General features: G+C 50.5%; 1 protein-coding gene across 1 annotated transcript; it reads right to left on the bottom strand.

Moving 5' to 3' along the window:
* Nucleotides 1-1,946: 1,946 nt before the first annotated feature.
* Nucleotides 1,947-18,084, bottom strand: TUBB3 (tubulin beta 3 class III). Its single transcript, XM_028741657.2, has 6 exons — nucleotides 17,144-18,084; nucleotides 11,238-11,271; nucleotides 9,851-10,063; nucleotides 5,149-5,257; nucleotides 4,135-4,245; nucleotides 1,947-3,388 (listed from the first exon to the last, which is right to left on the bottom strand). Exons 1-6 carry the CDS (start codon nucleotides 18,082-18,084, stop codon nucleotides 2,313-2,315), a joined length of 2,484 nt encoding a protein of 827 aa, XP_028597490.1. The 3' UTR covers nucleotides 1,947-2,312.
* Between the last annotated feature and the right edge of the window lie 4,411 nt (nucleotides 18,085-22,495).

Raw genomic sequence — 22,495 nt, 5'->3', positions numbered from 1 at the left:
GTGCATTTTGGGCTGGGGGAGGGGCGGCGATGGCGCTCTGCTGGAGGGGCGCCGGAGATTATTGGGGGGGCGGAGCCCCCCCAAACGAATTTTTGAGGGGGCTCGGGCCCCCTCAAGCCCCATGGAGTCGGCGCCTATGATCAGCAGCATCTTTGTGTCTGGCGGGAAATAAACCCCTTGCGTCTGAAAACCTTGGGAGCTGCAGAGTCTACAGTGCTGAGCTAGATGGCAGAATGACTCAGAATAAGGCACCTTCCTGAGAATGCCAGTGTGGCAGGTTAAAGAGTGCAGAATACACCATTGGACCTCAGCAATTTTGGGTGGGTCCCAGGAGGCATCTTTGATATGGTGCTGCTGAGGGCCACCCTGCAGGACACTGCTCAGAAGGAACTTCCAGAAAGACTGCCCTAGTCTGCAGCAGCAGGACCATAGTAAGGTAGAAAAGATGGACTGCTATCCTAGAGTCTTCAATCTGGTGGTTTCCAGATGTTGTTGGACTAAAGCTCCCATCAGCACTGATGGGAGTTGTAGTCCAATAATGTCTGGAGATCACCAGGCTGGTGAAGGCTGGTTCAACTGGATTCCAAGAGTGATCATAGCTTCGGGTTATTCTGTGGTAAGTTACATAGGTGGTCCACTGTTGCAGCAAACATTTGAATCTTAGCAGTTGTCATTAGAGGCAGGAGTGTTTCTTTCCAGTGCAAAACTCTCTCTCACTATTTTTGGGGTAAGGTCTGCATTCTGCCCGGTGTCATTCCCATCAGCCATGTAGGTGGGGTGTTAGAAAAGGCTGTTCCACCACCCTGAAGACATCTGGTGTGCTGCACACATCACTGAGCCAATCCTCACTTTAGGATTCGCCCTGCAGATCACAGCTGCTGCCAAGAGCCAGCCTTCTCACTAGGCATTTCTTAAGGCTCAGCTAACTGAGGGGCCCATTGAGAGGAGTCACACCAGTGTCACAACACCCACAGGCAAGTGCTCATTCCTAACCATCTGCCACCCAAGTGGGAAGCTGCACATTGTCTCTCTCTTGACCCAGTCCCACAAATTCTGTGGCACAACTTACGGCCTATACAAGCACATTCAGGTGAGAGGGGGGTTCTTGGCCAAAGGCTCACTATGTTCTGAAGCCAGTCCTGTGAGTAAATCAGTTCTTAAGCAGAGCCAGATGCGCAGTTACCTCCTGCAGCAGAGGCCATTTCATAGCTCCTCCCAGCTTGACCCCAGGATCTGGGAGGCAACTGTTCTAAGCATAGTAGTGCTGTTAAATCATTTTAGATGCTGGACTTCATGGCCCTCCTGTTCATAGAGGAATGTGTTACTTACTTTCCAATTATGGCAAGGCCATTCTGTTGCATGTAGGGGACCTCCCACTCATTCTGCTGATAAGAGGGGAGGCCTGAATTTCTATCCCAAAGCGCACCCCTCTTTGACTATGAAGCTGTTTTCATTAGTAACCACTGATTGGCCTGCATGAAATTGCTTAAACTTGTTGGGTGTGGGTGGGTGTTTTTAAAGTGACCACCCTAAGTGCAATTGCTGAATTTCTCTGGTTGGAAACACTGCAAGGTGTATAGTTCAAAAGCCAAGCCTGGACCTTGATGCTTGCCCTCAGTTGCCAAGCAACACTGTGTGTGATTGACTTCCAGCTGGTGTTTGCCTTCTAGTCCAGTGTTCTTCAACCTGGTGCCCTCTAGATGTTTTGGATTCCAACCCACATCACCCCTGACCCTTGACTGTGCTAGCTGGGGCTGAGGGAAGGTGTAGTCCAAAGCACCAGGAAGACACCAGCTTGCACTAGACAGACACACACCAACACTCTCCAAGGGAGTGGTTGTGCCACACCACAACATTCATTCAGTTCCTTTACCCAGCACTCCAATCCCTCCCCACTTCACAAACATGCTCCCCTATCCCAAATGAGAGAAAGGGGACACCCGAGATGCTGGACAGCAATAGATTTATTAAGTATTCCAAAACATAAAAATAGACACAGACCAGTAAAAAATAAAGACCAGGGCCCTTGAAGTTATCAAAGTCATGGACAGAGGGAGCTGCACTAACTTATAAGACTTGGGGGGCAAAGGAGAGGGAATATAGGGTGGGGGGGGAGAGGAGGAAGAGGAGGAAGGGGGTTAAATACTGAACAGCTTTTAAGTTTTGGAACCCTTGAATCAGAAGCAACTAGAAGCTGGTTGTCTACAACTCAGCAAATGAGTAGCAAAGATGGACGGCGATGAACGACAGGCCCGTGTCACTGCTTGGCCCTCACTGGGAGGAACCCAAGCGCTGCCTGTGGCCCCAGCCCTTCACTTGGCACCCTGGGCTTCCGATTCCTCCTCGTCATCTTCATACATCTCTCCTTCCTCTTCAGCTGTCGCATCCTGGTACTGCTGGTACTCGGAGACGAGGTCGTTCATGTTGCTCTCTGCCTCTGTGAACTCCATCTCATCCATGCCCTCGCCAGTGTACCAGTGGAGGAAGGCCTTGCGCCGGAACATGGCCGTGAACTGCTCCGAGATGCGCTTGAAGAGCTCCTGGATGGCTGTGCTGTTGCCAATGAAGGTGGAGGACATCTTGAGGCCCCGGGGAGGGATGTCGCACACAGCCACCTTGACGTTGTTGGGGATCCACTCCACAAAATAGCTGCTGTTCTTGCTCTGGATGGCCAGCATCTGCTCATCGACCTCCTTCATGGACATGCGGCCTCGGAAGACAGTGGCCACCGTGAGGTAGCGGCCATGGCGGGGGTCACAAGCGGCCATCATGTTCTTGGCGTCAAACATCTGCTGGGTGAGCTCGGGGACAGTGAGGGCTCGGTACTGCTGGCTCCCGCGGGCCGTCAGCGGAGCAAAGCCCGGCATGAAGAAATGGAGGCGAGGGAAGGGCACCATGTTGACGGCCAGTTTGCGGAGGTCGGCATTGAGCTGGCCTGGGAATCTCAGGGAGGTGGTGACACCGCTCATGGTGGCAGAAACGAGGTGGTTGAGGTCTCCGTAGGTGGGCGTGGCCAGCTTGAGGGTCCTGAAGCAGATGTCATAGAGGGCTTCATTGTCAATGCAGTAGGTCTCGTCTGTGTTTTCCACCAGCTGGTGGATGGACAAGGTAGCGTTGTAGGGTTCCACCACAGTGTCAGACACTTTGGGGGAAGGCACCACACTAAAAGTGTTCATGATCCGGTCTGGGTATTCTTCACGAACTTTGCTAATGAGGAGAGTCCCCATGCCAGACCCCGTACCCCCACCCAGGGAATGAGTGAGCTGGAAGCCCTGTAGACAGTCGCAGTTCTCACACTCTTTTCGCACTACATCCAAGACGGAATCCACCAGCTCAGCGCCTTCTGTGTAATGACCCTTTGCCCAGTTGTTCCCAGCGCCACTTTGTCCTGTGAAGGAAGAGACACCAACACCATCTTGTGTAGCAACCAGCACTGATCTGTGTGCCCTGTCCTGTCAACTGGGGAAGGTACAGATCTACTCATCCCTATGGCATAACATTCAGGGACACCTGTTACCTTTTGACCAATCAGAGTTTGAAATTTTTGAAAGCCCACCAGACTTAAGTAAAAAAAGGAAAAGTATGCAACAATAGCTTGCTGTGCCACTTTTAACTTCCTCCATTTGTAGCTCTTGTAAGATTCTCATTAATTGCAGACTTAAAATGCCCAGAGAAATGGGACAGTGACTGGCACGGGAAGGGCCTATAAAGCAGGGGTTGTGTGGGGAGCACAGAGGTTAGAGGCCAAGCATACAAATTAGGTGTGCATGGAGTCTGCTGAAGATGTTTGCCTTTTGATTTTAGCTTATATGTTTGAAGCACCTGTATGAGCCTTTAGAAATAAAGATGTATTAGGCCGCAGCAAGCTGTGATCAAGGAGTGGAGATTCTCTACCCTGGAAAGAATCTGACCTAACCCTTTCCTTAAAAGCCAGCTGCCCCATCCCAAGATTTCCAGCCTTCCTTGCCTGCAGCTCCAAAAGCCTCAAAATACTACAGCTTAGAATTAGTTATGCAAGTCTGAGGTCGAACTGTGCTATTTCTTTGGCTTAAAACTGGATGACATCTGAGAGAAGCTATGATAGAGAGAAAAGGGAAGAGAGCCAGGCAGCAGAAGAAAGCAGAGAAACAATACCAAAGATGAAGTTGTCTGGTCTGAAGAGGTGCCCAAAAGCACCTGAACGAACACTGTCCATGGTGCCAGGCTCCAGGTCTACCAGGATAGCACGAGGAACATATTTGTGAGCTGGGAAAAAACAAAGGAAGATTTGTCTTCATTGCAATCAGCCAGAGAGACAACCTTGCTGATTTACAGCAGGAGTTATTGTGTTGGGGGGGGGCAGGGAGGTGATTTTAAGATTCCTGATCTCCCACATCATCTCCCTTCTTTGTACCCATTTGGCAGGATGCTCACCAAAGCCAAAATTGGGCACTGCCCAACATCAGGCTCCCACCTAGCCTTTTCAGGTGTTCTTGCCCAACAATCCAGGGAATCCTTTACCAAGGAGAATATACTGTGGGACTGAGCTTCTTTATCTCTTCCTCTAAACTAGGGATGGGGAATCTGTAGCAACCCTCCGGAGGTTGTTGGACTCCAACTCCCATCAGCCACAACCAGGGTAGTCAGTTGTCAGAGACAATGAGCATTGTGGAGTATCTGGAATGTCACAGGCTTCCCCACCATCATTGCTGCCTTAACTCATTAAAGGATGCATGCTCAAAGCAGCCTGCCCTTGACCCATGACTAGAGAGACCCATGTCCCCCATAGCAGTACTCAGTACCAGCCATGAAATTTCCAGAACTGCTATTCAAATCTGTAGCGTTCTGCCTCAAAAGAGGACTAGGCTGGTCAACAAAGGCGACAAGGAAGAATATCTTTTGCAATGTTGCTGCAAAACTGGGTGCTATCCAGGGTGAGAGTGGCAGTCCTGGGATGCTTTTTCCTCACTCGGAAGGAGGTGGCAGGATGGATGGCATACTCTATGCCGCTACAAGTGCTTAGGGGAAGGGCCATTGTCATCTGCTTGGAATGGTGAAAACCTTCCAGTTTCATTTCTGAGAGGAGGCCAGGCGGAGGTTTCTTGGTATACCAGAATATCCCTACCTATCAGGAAGAGCAGTCAGGTCTGGGGTAGGAGCACAACTTACAAGAGGCTTCATTGTAATAAACGCTGATCCTTTCCAGCTGCAGGTCAGAGTCACCGACATAGTTCCCACTGGGGTCTATACCATGCTCATCACTGATCACCTCCCAGAACTGAAAGAAGAGTGGAGAGGGGGAGATAGAAAGAATTAACATTTCTACATGTTAAGTCAGCTAAAGACATTTTTTGGTTTATACCATTAGAAACAAAGGAAATTCCCACCCGCATCGGGCTGTTTAGCTTTTTCATTATCTACACTGGGGGAAAGCATTCTGAGTTGATCTGCTGCTGGAGACATCAGACTGGGCTAAGTGGAGCACCAACCTTATCCTGTAAATCTTATCCAGTATGCCACTCCTTGTGCGAGTCCAAGCAGTTCTTTTGAATGTGTGTGTGTGTGGGGGGGTGAGTGACATATAGAGAGCCAGTGTGGTGTAGCTGTTAAGAGTATTGGACTGGGACATGGGAGACCAGGGTTCAAATCTCTGCTCAGTCAGGAAGCTCACTGGGTGATCTTGGGTCATCACATCTCAGCCTAACCTACCTCACAGGGTTGTTGTGAGGATAAAATGGAGAGGAGGAGAGCCAAGTACATCCCTTTGAACAACACAAAGATGGGATAGAAATAAATACACAAATAAATTTGATTTGCTACTCACAAGTGCCAAGTAGCACTGCATCAGCAGCTGTAGCTGCGTTTGGTAGTTGAAGGTGGCTAAGAGCCCTTTCTGCAAAGCCATCCTTGAGAGGGCTCTCTCACCAGCCTACAGTGAGACCCAGAGCAGAAACGCTTCGTTCTTGCAAGCGCTGTGTGCTGTTCTAGGGATCTGGCCATGGTGCTGAAACCATGACCTCTTGCTACCTTAAAGATACTGCTTTCCTAGCTTTGTTTTGAAGCAGAATCTACACCGCAGTAAAGGAGACAGAAGCAGCCATTTGGCTGAGCTTTCAGTATTTTAAGGCTGCTGAAAGTGAGAACATTCAGACGGGGTATTGCCACACGTCAAAACTCCTGCCCTCATCTGCAGTGTTTAGCCATGAAGACAAGGGTAGGGGCAAGAGTTGATCAGGCTGTTGTACACATTTTGACAAGCAACACAACATTTTGCTTTGGGAATAAGCTACAAGGAAAAGCAGCTAAATTTGTGCAGAGTCATCTCACCGGCAAATAAGCACATGACTTCGCACTGCTGGTTATTGGCGCAAACTTATTACGAGCCACAGCACTACGCAGACTGCAGCAAGAGCACTCTAACTCCCTCAGGAGGGACAGCTGCTAATGATGCATTTTCCAGAACTTTTTACCTTGCAATTGTTTCTTGCAAGCAAGGGCTAAGCTGTATTCCTAGAGGACGACAGAGAGGGCTTCTTTTGGTGGAGCTTTTCACTAACGGAAGGACTTTCTGTTTTAACAAGGCAGTGAGGAGGACAGGAGAAAAAGGCTTGTTTACAGCAATCTATAGGAGACTGCTCAGTCCTTGCTAAATTAGTTTGAACAATGCAGGGGGCGGGGGGAGAGAAAGGAAGATGCACGTCATGAATGCTAACCATCTCCAGTGGACAGAGCTTTAATTACCAGGGAGCTCCCACTACTAAGAGGACAAATTGAAATTGATGGCAAGGTCAGAAAGACTGTAAACACAATGGCGTCAGCCACATGCCACAAGGCTGATCCCCCCTGAGCACCCAATGCACAAAGATCTGCCTTGAGAAGGCCTCTTCATCAATAAATTGTTTCTAAAAATGAAGTAGATCTGGAAAGTGATATAATCCTATATATGCAGAGGTGGCCCAAGGTTACTCGGTGACGGAAGTGAGACTAAGCCCTAGGACTGCAAACAGATGCAAGGGTCAAGCCCTCTTGTCAATTCATTTGGTCTCATTTGACTTGGAACAGGCTGAGTCAAATTCAAATCCCTGGCTCAGCCATAAAGCTTACTGCATGGGTCTTACAGGGGTCCCCCCCCCCCACAAGCCTTCCATACAAATTTGCTGAGAGAATGACATGGATAACAATCTGCCGTACTCTGCCCTTAGCTCCATGGAAGGGAAGACTCGGATGTGAAAAAGTGACAGTCATCTCTTTTTTCCCAAATTAACTCCTGCCCATATTCTGAGAGGTTTCAAAGGAACACCAATGCATAATTAAGTGAACTGTCCATCTTAAGGCATGAATAAAGCATAGTTCTTTGTCGTGGCGCAGGCATTGCTTAAGAGACGGCTTCTGAAATCAACACCCTGGATTTGGCAGCAGAATTCTCTAGAGTATCTAGAGTGATGCAGGAATCCAAACAGGTTAAATAAAGTTGTTCTTAGTTTAGAAAAAGAGAAAAAGAACAATCCTTAAATATCTCAGGGGCTGCCAAGCCAGGCTTCCATACCAAAGCCAGCTTCTATCCTGTGTTGATCAGATGTGTCAATTACAGAACCTGTGAGTTTACAATGAATTATTCATGCAGATTAGCATATGCATCAGTCTGCTTAGGTAAACTATGCAGAAAGCTAGCCTCCAGCATCACCACCCCAACTGATGACTGCCTGCCCCCAAATCCCTGACTCAGGAGCAGCAAGATAGTGGAGAACCCTATTCCCTTGCCTTAGTAACCCAGTTTCAGGGAAGATTGCAACGGAACCCAAGGTTGTCTCAGATCATGTGAAATCCATTCAACTTCCTTTGGTTTTCCACAGGATTCCACATTCAGCATTTGAGGGTGGAGGGTAGAAAACACCCTGTGTCTTTTTTCTTTTTCTTTAAAGAGGAGAATGTTCCTTTCTGAGAATCTCAAGTACAATCCTGGGCATTTTGACTTCCTTGCTGCAGAAGGTGTGGCAAACCCACCTATTCCTCAGGAGACGTGGTGAAGCAGCCACAGACTTGGAGCTCTGAGTGGTGCTGGGAAGAGACTGGCAGTCTTTCAAGGTTCATTATTCAGCTTCTTAAATAGCTTACTGGCTGTGGGTGAGTAGCAGGTGCTCTTCATACCCCTCGCCCACCTCCCTGCATCCAACATAATGACCAGACTATCCCTCTCTCCTAAGTGGGGCGGGGGAGAGGCAAGGGAGCTCCCAGCCCCAGCTGCAGAAGAGCTCCAGAGGGCTGATTTGATTTCAGCCTGCTGTGCTGCTACCCTGCCCCACGGGGATAGAGCATTAAGTGGTACAATCACACTGCAGCAGGCTGGCCTTCCTTTTTATTCAGAGCAGGCACAGATGTCTGGTTTTGAAGGGTGGAGGAGAGAAGAGCAGGGAGAGGGGAGGTTGACTTAGTGGATTATTAGCTGTCTTTGTGACACTAAGTCATGGCAGCAGGTGTCTCCTGAGAAAGCAGAAACTGAAAACCCATTTGAGAAACCCCCTATTTTTGCAGGTTTGTTCATTTCCCTTTGGGCATTTCCCCTAACAAACAAAAATAAGACCACCCCTTGCTGCCCAGAGAGAGGGTGCTCCCTGCTTCTCTCCGTGGCCCAATTGCACCAGCCAAGAGCTGCCATTTCACTTAACAAATAGCTAGGAAAAAACTGCCCCATCAAGAAACAGGAGGGGATCCTGTCAGGACATCAAACATTCTGTTTGTTTCATATATCAGAAGATGCCACAGGATGCTCAGAATCCCCACACCTCTTTTCTCCAGGAGTGGACAACTCTTCACCATTGTGTCCTGCATTACCTGAAGCTGCAAGGGGGAGGGGAGGCAAAGATGCTTTGTCCAGGGGTGGGGGCACCACAGGCTGAAATCTGTTTACCTTCCATCTGTCATCCACAGAACCACTTGGCAAAGGGAGGAAAAGGCCCCTGAAAGTCTTTAGGAGTAGCCATTCCCCTGAACCCAATGGGACAAGAAGACAGGGCAAAAAAAGGTGGCCCCACCCTCCCCCTGCAGAAGCAGTGCTGAAATGTTGCCCCATAGCAGGCTGAAGTAGGGGAGAGAAGCATTACCACTCCCCATAGAGAAAAGGTGGGAAAGGAGTGTAAACAAATAGCCAGATCGCCCAAGTTGCCCCCTGACCTCACCAAGGTTACAGCAGGAACTTGCAAGGTCACAGGCAGAGGGAAGGGTTTCTTTGTTCTAAGAGAATCAGGAGGGTCCCCTGCTTCCTGGGTGTGGCAGCCCCCTTGCCTGGATGGGCGTGGCGGAGGGGGCGGGAGGAAGACCACTCCTTCCTTTTGTCTCCCATCAGAAGCGCCAACAACAAAGGGTGACCACGGGCCTCTGACAGCCGCGTCAGGATGCCCAGGATGGACTTTTTAGGAGACGCTGGCCTGGGCCACCCACTGGCTAGCCGGCAAGAAGGCAAAGGAGCTCCTTCCTAGGGAGCCGGAGGCCACTTTCACCTCCTGCAGGAGGCTCTGCCCCGCAGCCCTGGGGTGCCTCCACGCCCACAGCCGGGCGGGGAAAGACGAGGCCACAACAAAGGCGCCGCCGCCGCCAGCGCAGGGCACGCCCCACCCCGGTGCCAAGCCAGGGAACCGGCCCCACCGCCTTGGCGAGATGACACCTGGCTACCTCGCCCGGATCTAGGGCAAGGGGAGCGGCAGAACAGCAGGGCGCCTCGTCGGCGCAACGCTTGGCTCTTTTCCAGGGGGCCCGCAACATGCCGGGCAGGATCAGCCAGGGAGCCCCCAAGTCCCGTTGGAAGAGCCGTCGGGGGGCGGCGGGGAGCTCCGCAGTCCCAGCAGCGCGCGTCTCCGCCTCCCCATGTCTTTACCTTGGCTCCGATCTGGTTGCCGCACTGGCCCGCCTGGATGTGCACGATCTCCCTCATGCTGCTGCGACTGGTGCTACGGGGGGGCGGCTGCGGGCAGGCAGGCGGGTGGGTGGGCGGCGGCTGCAGCTGGCGGAGCGGCTGGCGGAGGCGTCCAGGCTGCTGCCGGCGGGTTTTATAGGCGCCTCCCGCTGCACCCAGGCCGGGGCGCTGACGTCAGCGCCGACGCCGCGGCCAATCAGGAGGCGCCGCCGCAAAATACTGCAACATCCCTGCAGCATCAGCACCAGCAGCGCATCCCTCGGCGCCGGTAAGAGCCGCGCTGCCTGGCACAAAGCGGGCGGCCAGGCTGGGGCTCCCTCCGCCCCGCCCCGCCCGCAAGCCGGCATCGAGGTAAAGGCCCGGGCAAAAGAAAAGGCCCAGGGGAGGCGGCTGATGCAGGAGGCATCACAGGCTGTTGCCTGAAGCGACTTGGAGGCTCACATCCCAGAGTGGGGCGGGTGGGGCCTGCGTTCGTGGGCCGCTGCGGTACCTCGGGGTGCGCGAGGGGGACAGCCACTTTTCTGGGATGTCTCTTGGGTGGGGGCATCTTTGTTATCAGGTCTCAAGTTTCAGCCTCGCCCAAGTCCTGGATTTGCCTTTGATGGCCTCGGACGGGGTTGCCAAAGCATCCTTCCTTGGCCTCTTTCCTTATTCCCCAGCCAGACAGCTGCGCTCTGCTTTGTGACTGGGGGCTTCTCCGCTTGTCTTGATATCACGCCCCCCACCCAGCCCTTTGAAGACAAAGATATATATATATTTTCGAGGGGCCATCCTGCATTGAAGCTCTGTGTATTTTGCTGAGGTTGGGGTGCTTTTAACAGTCGGTTTTGAACACGCGTGTTTCCTTCCAGTGATGCTCTGATGATGGGCGCTTCCTTCGAACCTTTCGCCGCTTAGCCAAAACTTTGCCCGCAGCCTCTGTGCTCTCCTACTGCTGACTAACTGCCAGCTGGGCGAAACCCCCTGACTCAGCAGTGCCCAGCCCGCCCCTGCCCGCTGGGTGGGGCCTCGCCGAGGGTCTCTCTTCCTCGGCTGCTTGCAATTTGCAAGGGGCAACTGAAGGCCATCCAACCGGGAACAAGGGCGGAGAGCTTTGGGGGCTACGGGCGATGGGCCATCGCCTAAGTTGGGGGAGATGCTGCGGGTGGTGGTGGGGAAAGTGGGCAGAACAAAAGCCCCTTTCGCGGCCCCAGGTGCGCAGGAGGAGAGAGCGAGGAGGCTCCCCGCCCGCCTCCCCTTTGTTCAGCCAGCTCGGGCAGGAAGCTGCCTCTCCCTACTCTCCCCCTTTTCCTGGGTGGGGAGATGGGGAGGGGCCCCACAGATCTGTTTCCTGTCATTTCCCCCCTACGCCCTCCTTTGTGTCTGGGTTGTCGTTGCAATTCCTGGGGGAGAACAAAGGCCTGTGGAGGGAGACTATGCTGACCTTTTCCCTAAGTGTGTGGAGGGTGGGGGGGGGGAGGAAAGGCTGCCCCCTCTCTGACAGGCGAGAACCGCAGCAGGAATAACAGCTGGCTGCAAAAAGCAGGAGCTCCTTGCCAGGGGAACGGGTGGGTCCCTTCGGAGGCAACGCTCTCCTGGCTCCTCCACCAGTGCCGGATTTAGATATAAGCTAAACAAGCTATAGCTTAGGGCCCCACTCTCTTGGGGGCCCCCAAAAAAGTAAAGGGAAAAAAACCTGGATGTACATTTCCAAAATATAAGATAAAAAAATAAATAAAATAAAATAAAACCTGCATACAGCAACAGTGTTTGTGTTGTGTATGATGTAAGTAATGGACCCCACAAAAAGCATATATTCAACACAAAAAACAATGACAATTTGTTGTTGACAAAGGACAGCTGGACATATAAAGGGCCCCATTACATTCAGTAGCTTAGGGCCTCATCAAACCTAAATCCGGCCCTGTCCCCCACCAAGGTCTGCTTCACCTGTATACAACTGAAGGCGGAAAGGCCCACAGCCGCTCACTCATTTCCCCTGCCTGAGGAATATGTCGGTGCTCGCAGTGGTTCAGCGTCCTCCCCCTTCCCGTAGCCAGTATAATACAAGGAGAGGGGACTGGTCGCCAGCAGCCAGCCTAGGCCTGATGATATCTTCCTATCTGCAAGCCCAACCCTTAAATCACAGAGGGATGCCGGGTGCTTGGCTGGGACCTCTGTATGTGCTCAAGGGCACCCAACGCTTCTTTGAGAGGAGTTCACGTGGGCTCTGTCACTGGCTCAGGGTTAAGTCTTGCTGTCCACCAAGGCAAAGCTGCTTCTCTCTTTCCTGTTGCTGGACACCAGCGCCCCCCAGTGTCTGGTCTAAGCTTCCCATCTGTATTGATGGCCCTCCCAATCCACAAGCGTCTCCACCCCAGAATTATTATTTCAGAAAGCAGGAAGAGACAGGGTCCAGGGAAGAGGGAGAAATCTCATTTATTTCTTTTTCAAAGAACAATCTAGCTCCTTACTGATAATCCCTTATTCGCAAACTGCACACACACAAATAGTTCCCACTGGACAATTTTTCCACCTAATGCACAAAGGGTCAGGAAACCAAGCCTTATGAGGAACGATTGAGGGAGCTGGGTATGTTTAACCTGCTAAAGAGGAGACTGAGAAGAGATATGATAGCCATCTTCAAATATCTAAAGGGCTGTCACCTGGAGGATGGAGCCAGGTTGTTTTCTCCAGCTCCAGAGGGACCAGAACAAATGGCTTCAAGATACAAGAAAGGATATTCCAATATCCAACTAAACATCAGGAAGAACTTTCTGATGGTACTAAGAGAACAGACTCCTTTGGAAGCAGTGCCGGATTAAATCCTGTGGAGGCCCCTAGGCTGTTGAAATCTCACCCTCCCCCCAATCTAGTAGCATTGAACTAAGAAGTCCTGGTTGTAACTTTCTTTCAAGATCAAATCAATATTATTTTACCTATTGTCGTTGGGCCCCTAAAAGGCATGGGTCCCATAGACCGGGGCCTCCTCTGCCTATTTGGTAATCCAGCTTTGCTTGGTGGACTCTCCTTCCTTGAAGATTTTTAAGCAGAGCTTGGATGTCCACCTGCCACGGGTGCTTTAGTTGAGATCCTTGCATTGCAGGGGGTTGGAAGAGATGACTCTCAGGACCCCTTCTAACTCTACAAGTCTATGATTCTATGAAAACATTTCTAGCTGCAGGTTAGGATAAATTCTGCTGGCCTCTAAGCCCTTCTCCGCCTATTCTTCAGGGCCTGTTCATGGTCATCCCATGCCAGCCTCTCTGCCAGGCTTCCTGCCTGCGCAGTCCCTCCTACATCTGTAGTGGCAGTAAAATGCAGCCAAGTTCCTAGCAAGGAAAAGCACTCTGAGATCATTCCCCACAGCAGCTGAATTCCCAGAATGGTGGATGGGGCTGCTGCCCTGGGGAGTAGCCTTGCCCAGAAAGAGGTCTCTCTTTTTTTGCAGAGTGAGCAGCAGGGAGCAGTAATCAGAGATGACAGCTTGGAGAAAGGCCTTGGAGAGAAACAAAGGAACTCAGGAGTGAGTGTGACTGCGCAGTGAGCAAACAGCCAGTTCACCCTCTTTCTCAGGTAAAGCACCTGCCTTGGCAAGGAATGGATGCACTGAAAACCATCTAGCCTTAGTATTGTCTGCACTAACAGGCAGCAGCGGCTCATCAAGGTTTCAGGTAGGAGTCTTTTCTCAGCCATACTTGAACCCAGGCCTTTCTGCATGCAAAGCTGCTGTTATTTTAGCACTGAACTTAGGTCCTTCCCTAACAAAAAGGTTAGCCACCCTGCCAGAATAATATGAAGCTGCCTTAGGCATGTGAAGCAGAGGTGGGCATGCAAAGGACCCTGTTGTTTTGTTCTGGTGCCTCAGCTGCAGCCCACTGACAGGAGAGAGGATGGGGGCAAGGCCCTTTTCCCTCCCAGGGGGAGTGACGTGTCAGAGACTAGTCAGATTGCTGAATGGCTGGGAGTAGGACCCCCCCCCCCCATATTTCTATAGGCATGACTCATTGTGGCAGAGCTCAAGCAAAACAAAAGCCCCTGGTCAGATGGAGCTCTCACTTCTTAGAAATAGTTGCAGCCCCCTTGCAACTTCCTCTCCCACACAGAACCTGCTAGCTGCACATTTATGCCACATGCACCACAAAAACCTACAAAATATTGTGTATCAGATAATAAGAAGGTGGAATAAAAGTGCTGTGTGCTTCTCCCCCAGCATTCTGTATTTGTGTGTTTGTGTCTGAGAATGCACACAGTTGGTGCATATGAGAAAGACAACACCCCACAAAAAACACCCACTGAACTTGCTTCTTATACAGTGTTGCAAGTGAGTTGTTATGCTCACCGGAATACACTTTCTACTAACAAGCCGTTCATCTCTCCTCCTGTCTCCCTCATCCTGACCCATGATTTGTATTCTACACAATGTGGCTCAGAGCAATGGTTCCCAAACCACCCAGGCCCTCAGAAAATGGTTAATGGTGTTGTCTGTCTGTTGAAGCAATTGTGTTGTTGTGCTGTACTAGATGCTGTGTGATTTTTAATTGCATTTTAAAATCACATCCTTGTGTTCCACTGAATTCAAATTGTAATACAACATAATAAACAAAAGAAGCAATTAAAATGCAGTATGAATCTTCTATGCAATAGATGTGCTGTCTCCTGCCTTTAACCACAAATCCACAGAAATGCAGTAAACCAGTTTGGGAACTCTTGGCTCAGATGCTTTTAGAATCACACATCAGACAGGACTTTGAAGGCTACTTAGCCCCACCTCCTCCTCCATACGGGGCCTGCAATGCAGAATATAATTACAACAACCCTGTGAGATGGTTGCTCAACCTCTTCTTGAGTGAAGGAGAGCCCACCAGCTCCCAAACCACTGCTGAACAGCTGCCACTATCTGGAAGGCCTTCCTCATGTTTCATTGAAGTCTACTTCTCTGCCTTTTCCAGCCACTGATTCTGGAGCAACAGAGAAGAACTATCTTCTGTGTGGGACAGCCCATCGTGTGAATGGGAGACAATTGTCCTTCATCGGACTTGGATTTCCTGGTCACCCACTTCTGGTGGGCATGCTCCCAGAGGCATTTGTGGGGTCCCTTGCACCCTTGGCAAGGAGCTGTATTGATGCCGTCCCCATCACTTCACTGCACACCTTTGTGCCATGGTGTGAGACGGATGGGAAGCTTCTCTCATGTTTGATCTCACTGTAACAATGGTGTTGCATCACCACACACATGCATGTCAGACACTCCATTGCCAGATAGGTGATTTTGTGCACCTGCCCAGGCCTGTGCCCCAGAGGCGGCCAGTTTCACCAACCCCTAGGTACACCTGTGCATACTTCAGAATACACATTCCTGAAGGGAGGGAAGTCCAACCAACAGCTGTTAGCCAATGGAGGCTGTGTGTAGCTTCCCTGAGCATAAAGTCATTGCCATCTGCTTGGCCACTATGGGAGGCGGGATGTTAGAATACAGGGCCTGTTGGGTTCCCAGCAGGGCTCTCCTTGTGCTTTTAGGAGTTTGCTCCTGCTATCTTAGGAAAGAGCCTCAGCTCAGACCTACAGTATGCTTTTAAGAGCAAACCTTAAGATCAAAATCGGCAATGCCACTGGAGTTTGTTATTACGTGGCATGGAATAAGAGTTTGCCCAGTTGGTAAAGCTCTGGATGTAAATAGCAAGGCTCTTTTATGGATTTAGAGCCATTTCTCTAGCAGGGCTATGCTACTGTCCAATCTACTAGGGGTGATGCCTGGAACGAGCTATTGCTTGTCTTGTTTTGCATGGAAGCATCACTATGGCACAGGTCCGGACAGGGATATGTGTGAGAGGTTCCTTACAGGCAACTCCCATCTGTGGCATATGATGCAACACTAGGAGGCTCCTGTGCTTTGGGCACCATGAATCTGAAGACTGACTCCTATTTTAATTACCATGTTCTGAAAAGGAACTACCAGTAACTTAGATAGGATTGTGAGTCCCTGATGCTTCCTCCAGGCTTGGCCCAAGGTAGCCCAGCCACCAGGTAAGGGGTGCTACAACCATCTATTGCAGGACATGGAAACCGGAACAAGCAGAGATCCACCCAGGTAAGGGAAGCAGAGATCCACTCAGAGAGATAATCTCACATAAGCACAGAGCATCACTCAGGCCTATTTTTCAGTGAAAGGACAATGTTGTAAGAATTCTGGACAAAGGGTTGAGATACGGGCAGAGGTACCATTTTGTAACTTATTGAGTTGCATTGATTTGTAGAGACTGCAAACATGAAGTCAGAAGACGGAGGGAGGGAAGTCCACTGAAACACAGTCAGAGGCTGCCAGTCAGGTCTTATGAGAATGCAGGGGGGACGGACGGACATATTTGCAGGATCTGAAATTTTAGGGCGTTTCCTTCCCAGTGCTGAAATGGCTTTAGGAAAAGATGTCCACATCTCTAAACTGGACCCCCACCCTGTGCTCCTAGACAGGTAGAGCCCTCCTACGGTTGCCCAGTTCACACATACTCTGAAACATTCCTCTTTATTACCCTGCAAAGCTCCTTGACATACAAAACACATGTTTAGGCTGTGCACACATTACTGGCTTAAAACACAGTGAGGCCGTATCTTTACACAAGTCAAATATCGGAGCTGGTTTGGGGGGTGGGGCGGGGAATGCATCAAAACACAGCATTTCCTCAGAAAGGAGAGGATCAATATTGGCTGTGGTTAGCATCACTTGTATGCCACTTCCCAAACCAGATGTTGTGCACTGGATGCAGCGCAATTGGGAGTATGTACACAGCCACACACACACACAAACACACACATTCTTCCTTCTTCTGCATTGGGAAAACGTTGCTGCACCTGCCATTGTCATCCTCACCCTCTGCTCTGCACACCTTGACGGGAACAGCCTGGAGCCCTCACCGAGGAAGAACGAATGGCTTCCCTAGATCACTAGCAAGGAAATTGCTGAGAGTTATACAACATCTCAGCCATGCCTCTAGGCTGACGGCAGTCAGGAAGCAAAAGAACGTCCCTCCCCACCACACACACACACACACACACACACACACACACACACTTTGTTTCTTCCTTCTGGCCGTGGAATGTGGCGAACGCTGCCTGGCACCTCCTCCCAGAGGCTTCCTCTGCTTGCCCATCCCCAGTGCCACCAGGGGGCGCTGAGCTCCCAATTGCAAAGTGGCTAACTCTGCTGCCTCTGGGGAGGGCAGGAGAGCCCCAGTGGCTACTTGAACCCTCAGACCCCCAGTGCCGCCTGCTCCTTACCAAAAGCATAAGACCACCTCTTTCAAAGTCCTCCTGAGCTCCTGGCTCCGGAAGGCGTAAATTATGGGGTCCACCACAGAGTTGCAAATGAGGAGGATGAGATAGAGGTTGAAGTATCTGAAGTAGCAGTTGCAGGCGGGCTTCTCGGGGCAGGTGAGGATGAGGATCAGGTGAAGGAAGAAGGGGCCCCAGCAGATGAAGAAGACGCCCAGCAGGATGGTGAGGGTGATGGCCCCTCTCATGCTAGTGAAGTGGGGTGCCGACTGCTTCCTTTGCAGGCTGGAGATCCTGCGGGCGTGTTGGTGAGCCAGGCTGAACATGTGGATGTAGAGGCCCATGATCAGGGTGATCATGGAGAGGAAGAAGATGACCAGGCAGAGGATGACCGCCTTGCCATCGTAGGCAATGAAGATGGTGCTGGAGATGCTGCTGACCACCCAGACAACCACGATGATGGTGACGGCCCTCTGGATGGTCATGATGCTGTGATACCGCAAGGCGTAGAAGATGGTGATGTAGCGGTCAATGGCGATGACGCCCAGGAAGGAGAGCGAGGACATCAGGGAGCTGCAGATCAGCATGTCCATGGCGTTATCCAGGTGCATCACGGTGGTGGGCTGCACAACCATCATCTCATGCTCCAGCAGAAGCATGAAGAGGGTCTCCACTAGGTTGCTGACGCTCACCAGCATGTCCGACACAGCCAGGCAGCAGATGAAATAGTACATGGGCGAATGCAGGTTCCGGTTTTTGACAATGGCGGCCACCACTAACAAGTTCTCCACAAAGCTCAGGATCCCCAGGGTCAGGAAGAGTTCGCCAGGGATCACCACCTGCTGGCTGCTTGTGCAGAATGTCTCATTGGTCTGGTTGCTCACGGGAATGCCTGCAGTGGCATTCGGGGGGCTGGGCAGCACCCTCAGGGGTGATGGCACAGACATGGTGGCACCTTGGTGGGAACGCTACAGAAAGACAAAGGAGACCCGCAGGATTTTGCAACAGAGTTTTCTCTTGGGCGAGAAGTATATAGTTAGCATGGTCCGGGAACTCACCTGTAGGTTGCGGAACCTGAAAGAAACTTCTGTGGCCACTCTTCCTCCAAGGGAATAGATGGATAGATGTCTCAGAACAGAGCTGTGAGACCAGACATGCTCCACACAAAGTTTTGGGGTGGCAGAGTCAGCAACACGCTTCCAGTGACCCTTCTTTGGCACAATACGCTGGAGAGCCCAACACCCGTGTCTTCTTGGCTTATGCTCTCTTGCTCCTGGTTTCTTCCTTTGGGTCTCTGTCCCAGAAAAAGAAAAGGGGAGAACTTGCCAGCTTCTTTCCGCCTCTCCAGGCTCTGAATTCCCAAGTCCTATTTTCCTTCCAAGGGTGCCGTTGCTTGATTTGCCTCTTCCCCAAAGTAAACTGATTAGCAGGAGTTCACAGCAAAGAAAGAACCCTTTATCTCCCTTACTTTTAAAGGAATATGCCCAGCTTTCCCATCGGCAGAGGGGCGGAGGGTGATCCACATGATAACAGCCCAGGAGGCGAGGGCGCTGAATGGCAGGGAGAACTTATGAAACTGCCCTTAAAGCCTGGCTGAGTTTTCCTCTTCATTAACATCCTGGTGGCATGATGCCCCCCCCCCCATGCCAAGCAAAAGGGGGTCCAGCAGTGAAGCATTACTCACCATCTCAGTGACGTCTTCAACTTATATTTATGCAAGTACAAAGGAGAAGGGTTGCATATAGGCGGAAGAAGAGTCAAGTTTTCCCAAATATGGCTTCACCCATGTTTGACACACTCCGGGTTTTTCCCCCTGCTGTGGAAGATTCCCCACCAACTTCTACTGGAGGAAATTGCCCAGCTTGATTGACAAGACTCAGTTATTGCAATGCTCTCTCTGTTGGCCTGGTCTGGAGGCTCCAGCTTATGCAAAATGCAGCAGCTAGACTGTTGATTGGGATAGACTATTGCTAGCACATAAGACTAGCGATGGAAAGCTTGTGCTGGTTGCCCATATGCTACCCAGCCAGGTTCATTGTTCTTATTTTCAAGGCCCTTTACCAACTTGAGTCCAGGATATCTCAGGGACCACTTGATCTCTCATTTCTCTGCCTGACCTGGCCAAGTAGCATATAGGCAGCCAGTGCAAACTTTACTCTGTGAATATGGTCTGGCAAAAAGTGTCTGCCTTGAGGAATTTAGAGGAATGGCAACTTTCCTGTGCAACCAATACAAACAACAACAGCCAGTAGAACACATAGCAGCACTGCAGTGGCCATAAAACAAGAGGAGTTACTTGGAGCCTCGTTTGACTAAAAATATTCCCCTTTAGGAGAGGGTCATAGGTCAGTGGTGGAGCATCTGCTTTGCATGCAGAAGGTCCCAGGTTCCATCCTTGACAGTATCTCCAGGTAGCTGAACTGGGAAGGTCCTTTGCATGAAACCCTGGAGAGCTGTTGCCAGCCAGAGTGCAGACTATACTAGGCTACAGGGGCCAAGGGTCTGGCTCAGCAGAAGGCAACTTCCTATGTTCTTCCTACTGACAGAAGGTAATCAGAGGCTACATGGGCCTCCCTTGCAAGGAACTCTAGAGTTTGGGGGAAGCCACTTGGAAGGCCCTGCCTTAAGTTCTGCCATACATGCTACAGATATTGGCAGGGCAGAAAGAATGGCCTCTCCTGAAAATCTTAAAACGTAGGGTTGTACAGTTCCCTCCAAATCAAAGCTTCAGAGTCCAATAAGTTCCCTAAAATGTTGATGCAAGAATGTAAAATGAGTCTGATGGATTAAGCAAATGGTCGAAACAGCCCAGCATCCCATTCTCACAGTGGCCACTCAGAGGCAAATGCGAAACCTGGCTCTGAGTCAGCACAGATAAGTTCCATTTCAGAACTTTCCTCATTTCACCTCTTAGACGATGCGCAAGCATCACATTTCCATGACACTACAACATTTGTGCATGCTAATACTTCCTTGCCTTGTTCCCGTTTCCCCCAGCTCTGGGTTAGCAATTCCTAGTAGGGCAGAGCATGCAAAAGGCAGTCAAGCTCGCCCTGTAAGCAGCACAGTTTGGCATGCAAGTGTGACTTCTTATGCAACTATTTACGTGACATGCCGTGCGAGACACAAACAACTCACTCTGTGGAGAGATCATTGCATGTTTCACTGGCTGATTTCACAAGATACAGCCTACGTAATTCAAAGCAGCGTTGGTACATCATGAAGAGGGGCCTGCTTCTCCTCGCTAGGAAAAGATGGGCTCTTTGTTTTGCAAGACAGAGAATTTCATAGTTATTTCATTTGCTCAAAACAAAATCAGTCACTATGTTCAAGATCACTTTTTTCCAGTTACCTTTACAACAGTTGGAGGTTTTTAGATGCAAGGCGAGTAAGGGGAGGACAGAAGAGAAGCGTTTAAAATTTTTGGAGGTAGAGAATGTTGATAGAGAGAAGTATTTCTCCTTTTCTTATAATACAGGTCCATTGAAGGAAACTCAGTGTTGGAGGATTCCGTGCAGACAAAGAAAATACTTATCCACCCAGAGCTTACTGTTGTTAAAGTCTGGAATTTGCTGTATTTATTTATTTATGTATTTATTATGTATGTACTAAATTTGTATACCACCCTTCACTCGTAGATACAAGGGCTATCGCAAGATGTAATGATGGCCACCAACCTGGAGTTAGCAGAGCTGGCCCACCCATGAGGTGAGGCAGTTCCCTCAGGGTGGCAGGTTCCAGAAAGCTGGGAGAGCGGCCGATCCAGCCTCCATGGAGCTTGCCCTGCACTTGTCAGCCTCTTCCTCTGTGTGCCTGTGTACTGCCCAGTGGCTGGCAGGTGGCAGTAGGGAGACATGTGATGCCGTGTGGGTGCACAGCGGTGGGTGGGCAACAGAGGAAGAGGTGGTGACAGGGCAGTGTTTTCTCTTTTGCCTCTGGCGGCAAAACATCCAGGGATGGCCCTGAGAGTTAGACAAGTTTATGGAGGATAAGACTATCTATGGCTACTAGTCATGATGGCTGTGTGTTACCTCCCATCTTGGAGGTGGTAGGCGTCTGAATACCACTCACTGGGAACCACCAGTGAGCTGAGACCGCTGAACTCAGGTCCTGCTTGTGGGCTTCCCTCTGGTAGGGATGTGGGTGGCGCAGTGGTCTAAACCACTGAGCCTCTTGGGCTTGCCGGTCAGAAGGTTGGCGGTTTGAATCCCTGCGATGGGGTGAGCTCCCGTTGCTGTCCCAGCTCCTGGAAAGCGAGATGAGTGCCGCAACCCCATAGTTGCCTTTGACTGGACTTAAGCATCCAGGGGTCCTTTACCTTTACTCCCCACCCCCACCCCCGATATCTGGATAGCCAGGGTAAGAGCAGGATGCTGATAAGATGAGCCATTCCAGTAGACTCTTCTTATTTTCCTAAGGTATGGGGCAGGTTTTCCTCTTTAATAAATATGGGTGAACTTTGGGTACAAGAACAGGCAAACCCTTGTGACAGCCCCCATGATGGGAAAACAGAAACCAGGTGGGAACTACCTGGACAGCAAACTCCACTTTTTACCTATTAATGCAAACACACACTTTCGTGTAAAAATGGCTTGAGAATAACTTGAAGTCATTTCATATTTTGTGGACAATTAATAGACAAGCTGATCCTTATAGTGTATCTGCCATTTTGAAGTGTTTCAACTTGCCCTGGGACTTTAGAGAGAAGGGCGGGGAGGTAAGCAAGCAATCATATACTCCTGCTGGCTCAGACGAATGTCCCATCTGCTCTAACATCCCGTTTCCAGACAGATCCCAGCTCATGCTGACCCCTATTCTGCTAACCACTTCGTACTGGAGATAAGCCGCAGCATTTCAGGGTGAGCGGGGTAGTTTCCTTTAATGACTCTGGGTTTTGAATTAGGGCAGAAGCATTTTTAGCCTGCCCAAAGTACGTGGTGATGTTCTTAAGATGCTAATTCAGAGAACCAGCTGCAGACATTAAATGCATGGGGAACACTGAAGAGGTCTTGCTTTTACTTTTATAATAAAGGTCACCGGGAATGAGGATCAGGATTGCAGCACACAGGGAAGGGGGTTTAACATTTTCACCCCTGTATCACAGTCCCAGTCGATATTCTCCCCTGACAAGCTGGTATTCTTCCAGAGAGAGAAGTTGCCCAGCAAACATGAAAATGACCCCAGGTTGAAGCAGAGCACACAGGGACAAAGCAGCAACAGCCATTGTCCCTCTGAAAATGTGAGAGCAATCATCTGGATCAAGCTGTAGCACTAACCAAACTACTCCAGTCCTGTGCAAGGTGGAGGAGTAGAATAAAGACATGGGAGGTTTTATGCTCCTTCCACTTCTTGTTTTCA

The sequence above is a fragment of the Podarcis muralis genome, chromosome 7 (assembly GCF_964188315.1).
Source record: "Podarcis muralis chromosome 7, rPodMur119.hap1.1, whole genome shotgun sequence".
In the NCBI taxonomy this organism is placed as follows: Eukaryota; Metazoa; Chordata; class Lepidosauria; order Squamata; family Lacertidae; genus Podarcis; species Podarcis muralis.
The sequence above is the reverse complement of the archived record's forward strand: the minus strand, read 5'-3'. Positions and strand labels throughout refer to the sequence as shown.

Excerpts from the sequence above, each read along its gene's own strand:
- TUBB3 (XM_028741657.2), bottom strand. The coding sequence starts at position 18,084 with ATGTCTGTGCCATCACCCCTGAGGGTGCTGCCCAGCCCCCCGAATGCC. Across the intron at positions 5,258-9,850 it reads GCAACCAGATCGGAGCCAAG|TTCTGGGAGGTGATCAGTGA; the intron begins GTAAAGACATGG and ends CTCTTCTTTCAG. Across the intron at positions 3,389-4,134 it reads ACCAGACAACTTCATCTTTG|GACAAAGTGGCGCTGGGAAC; the intron begins GTATTGTTTCTC and ends CTTCCTTCACAG.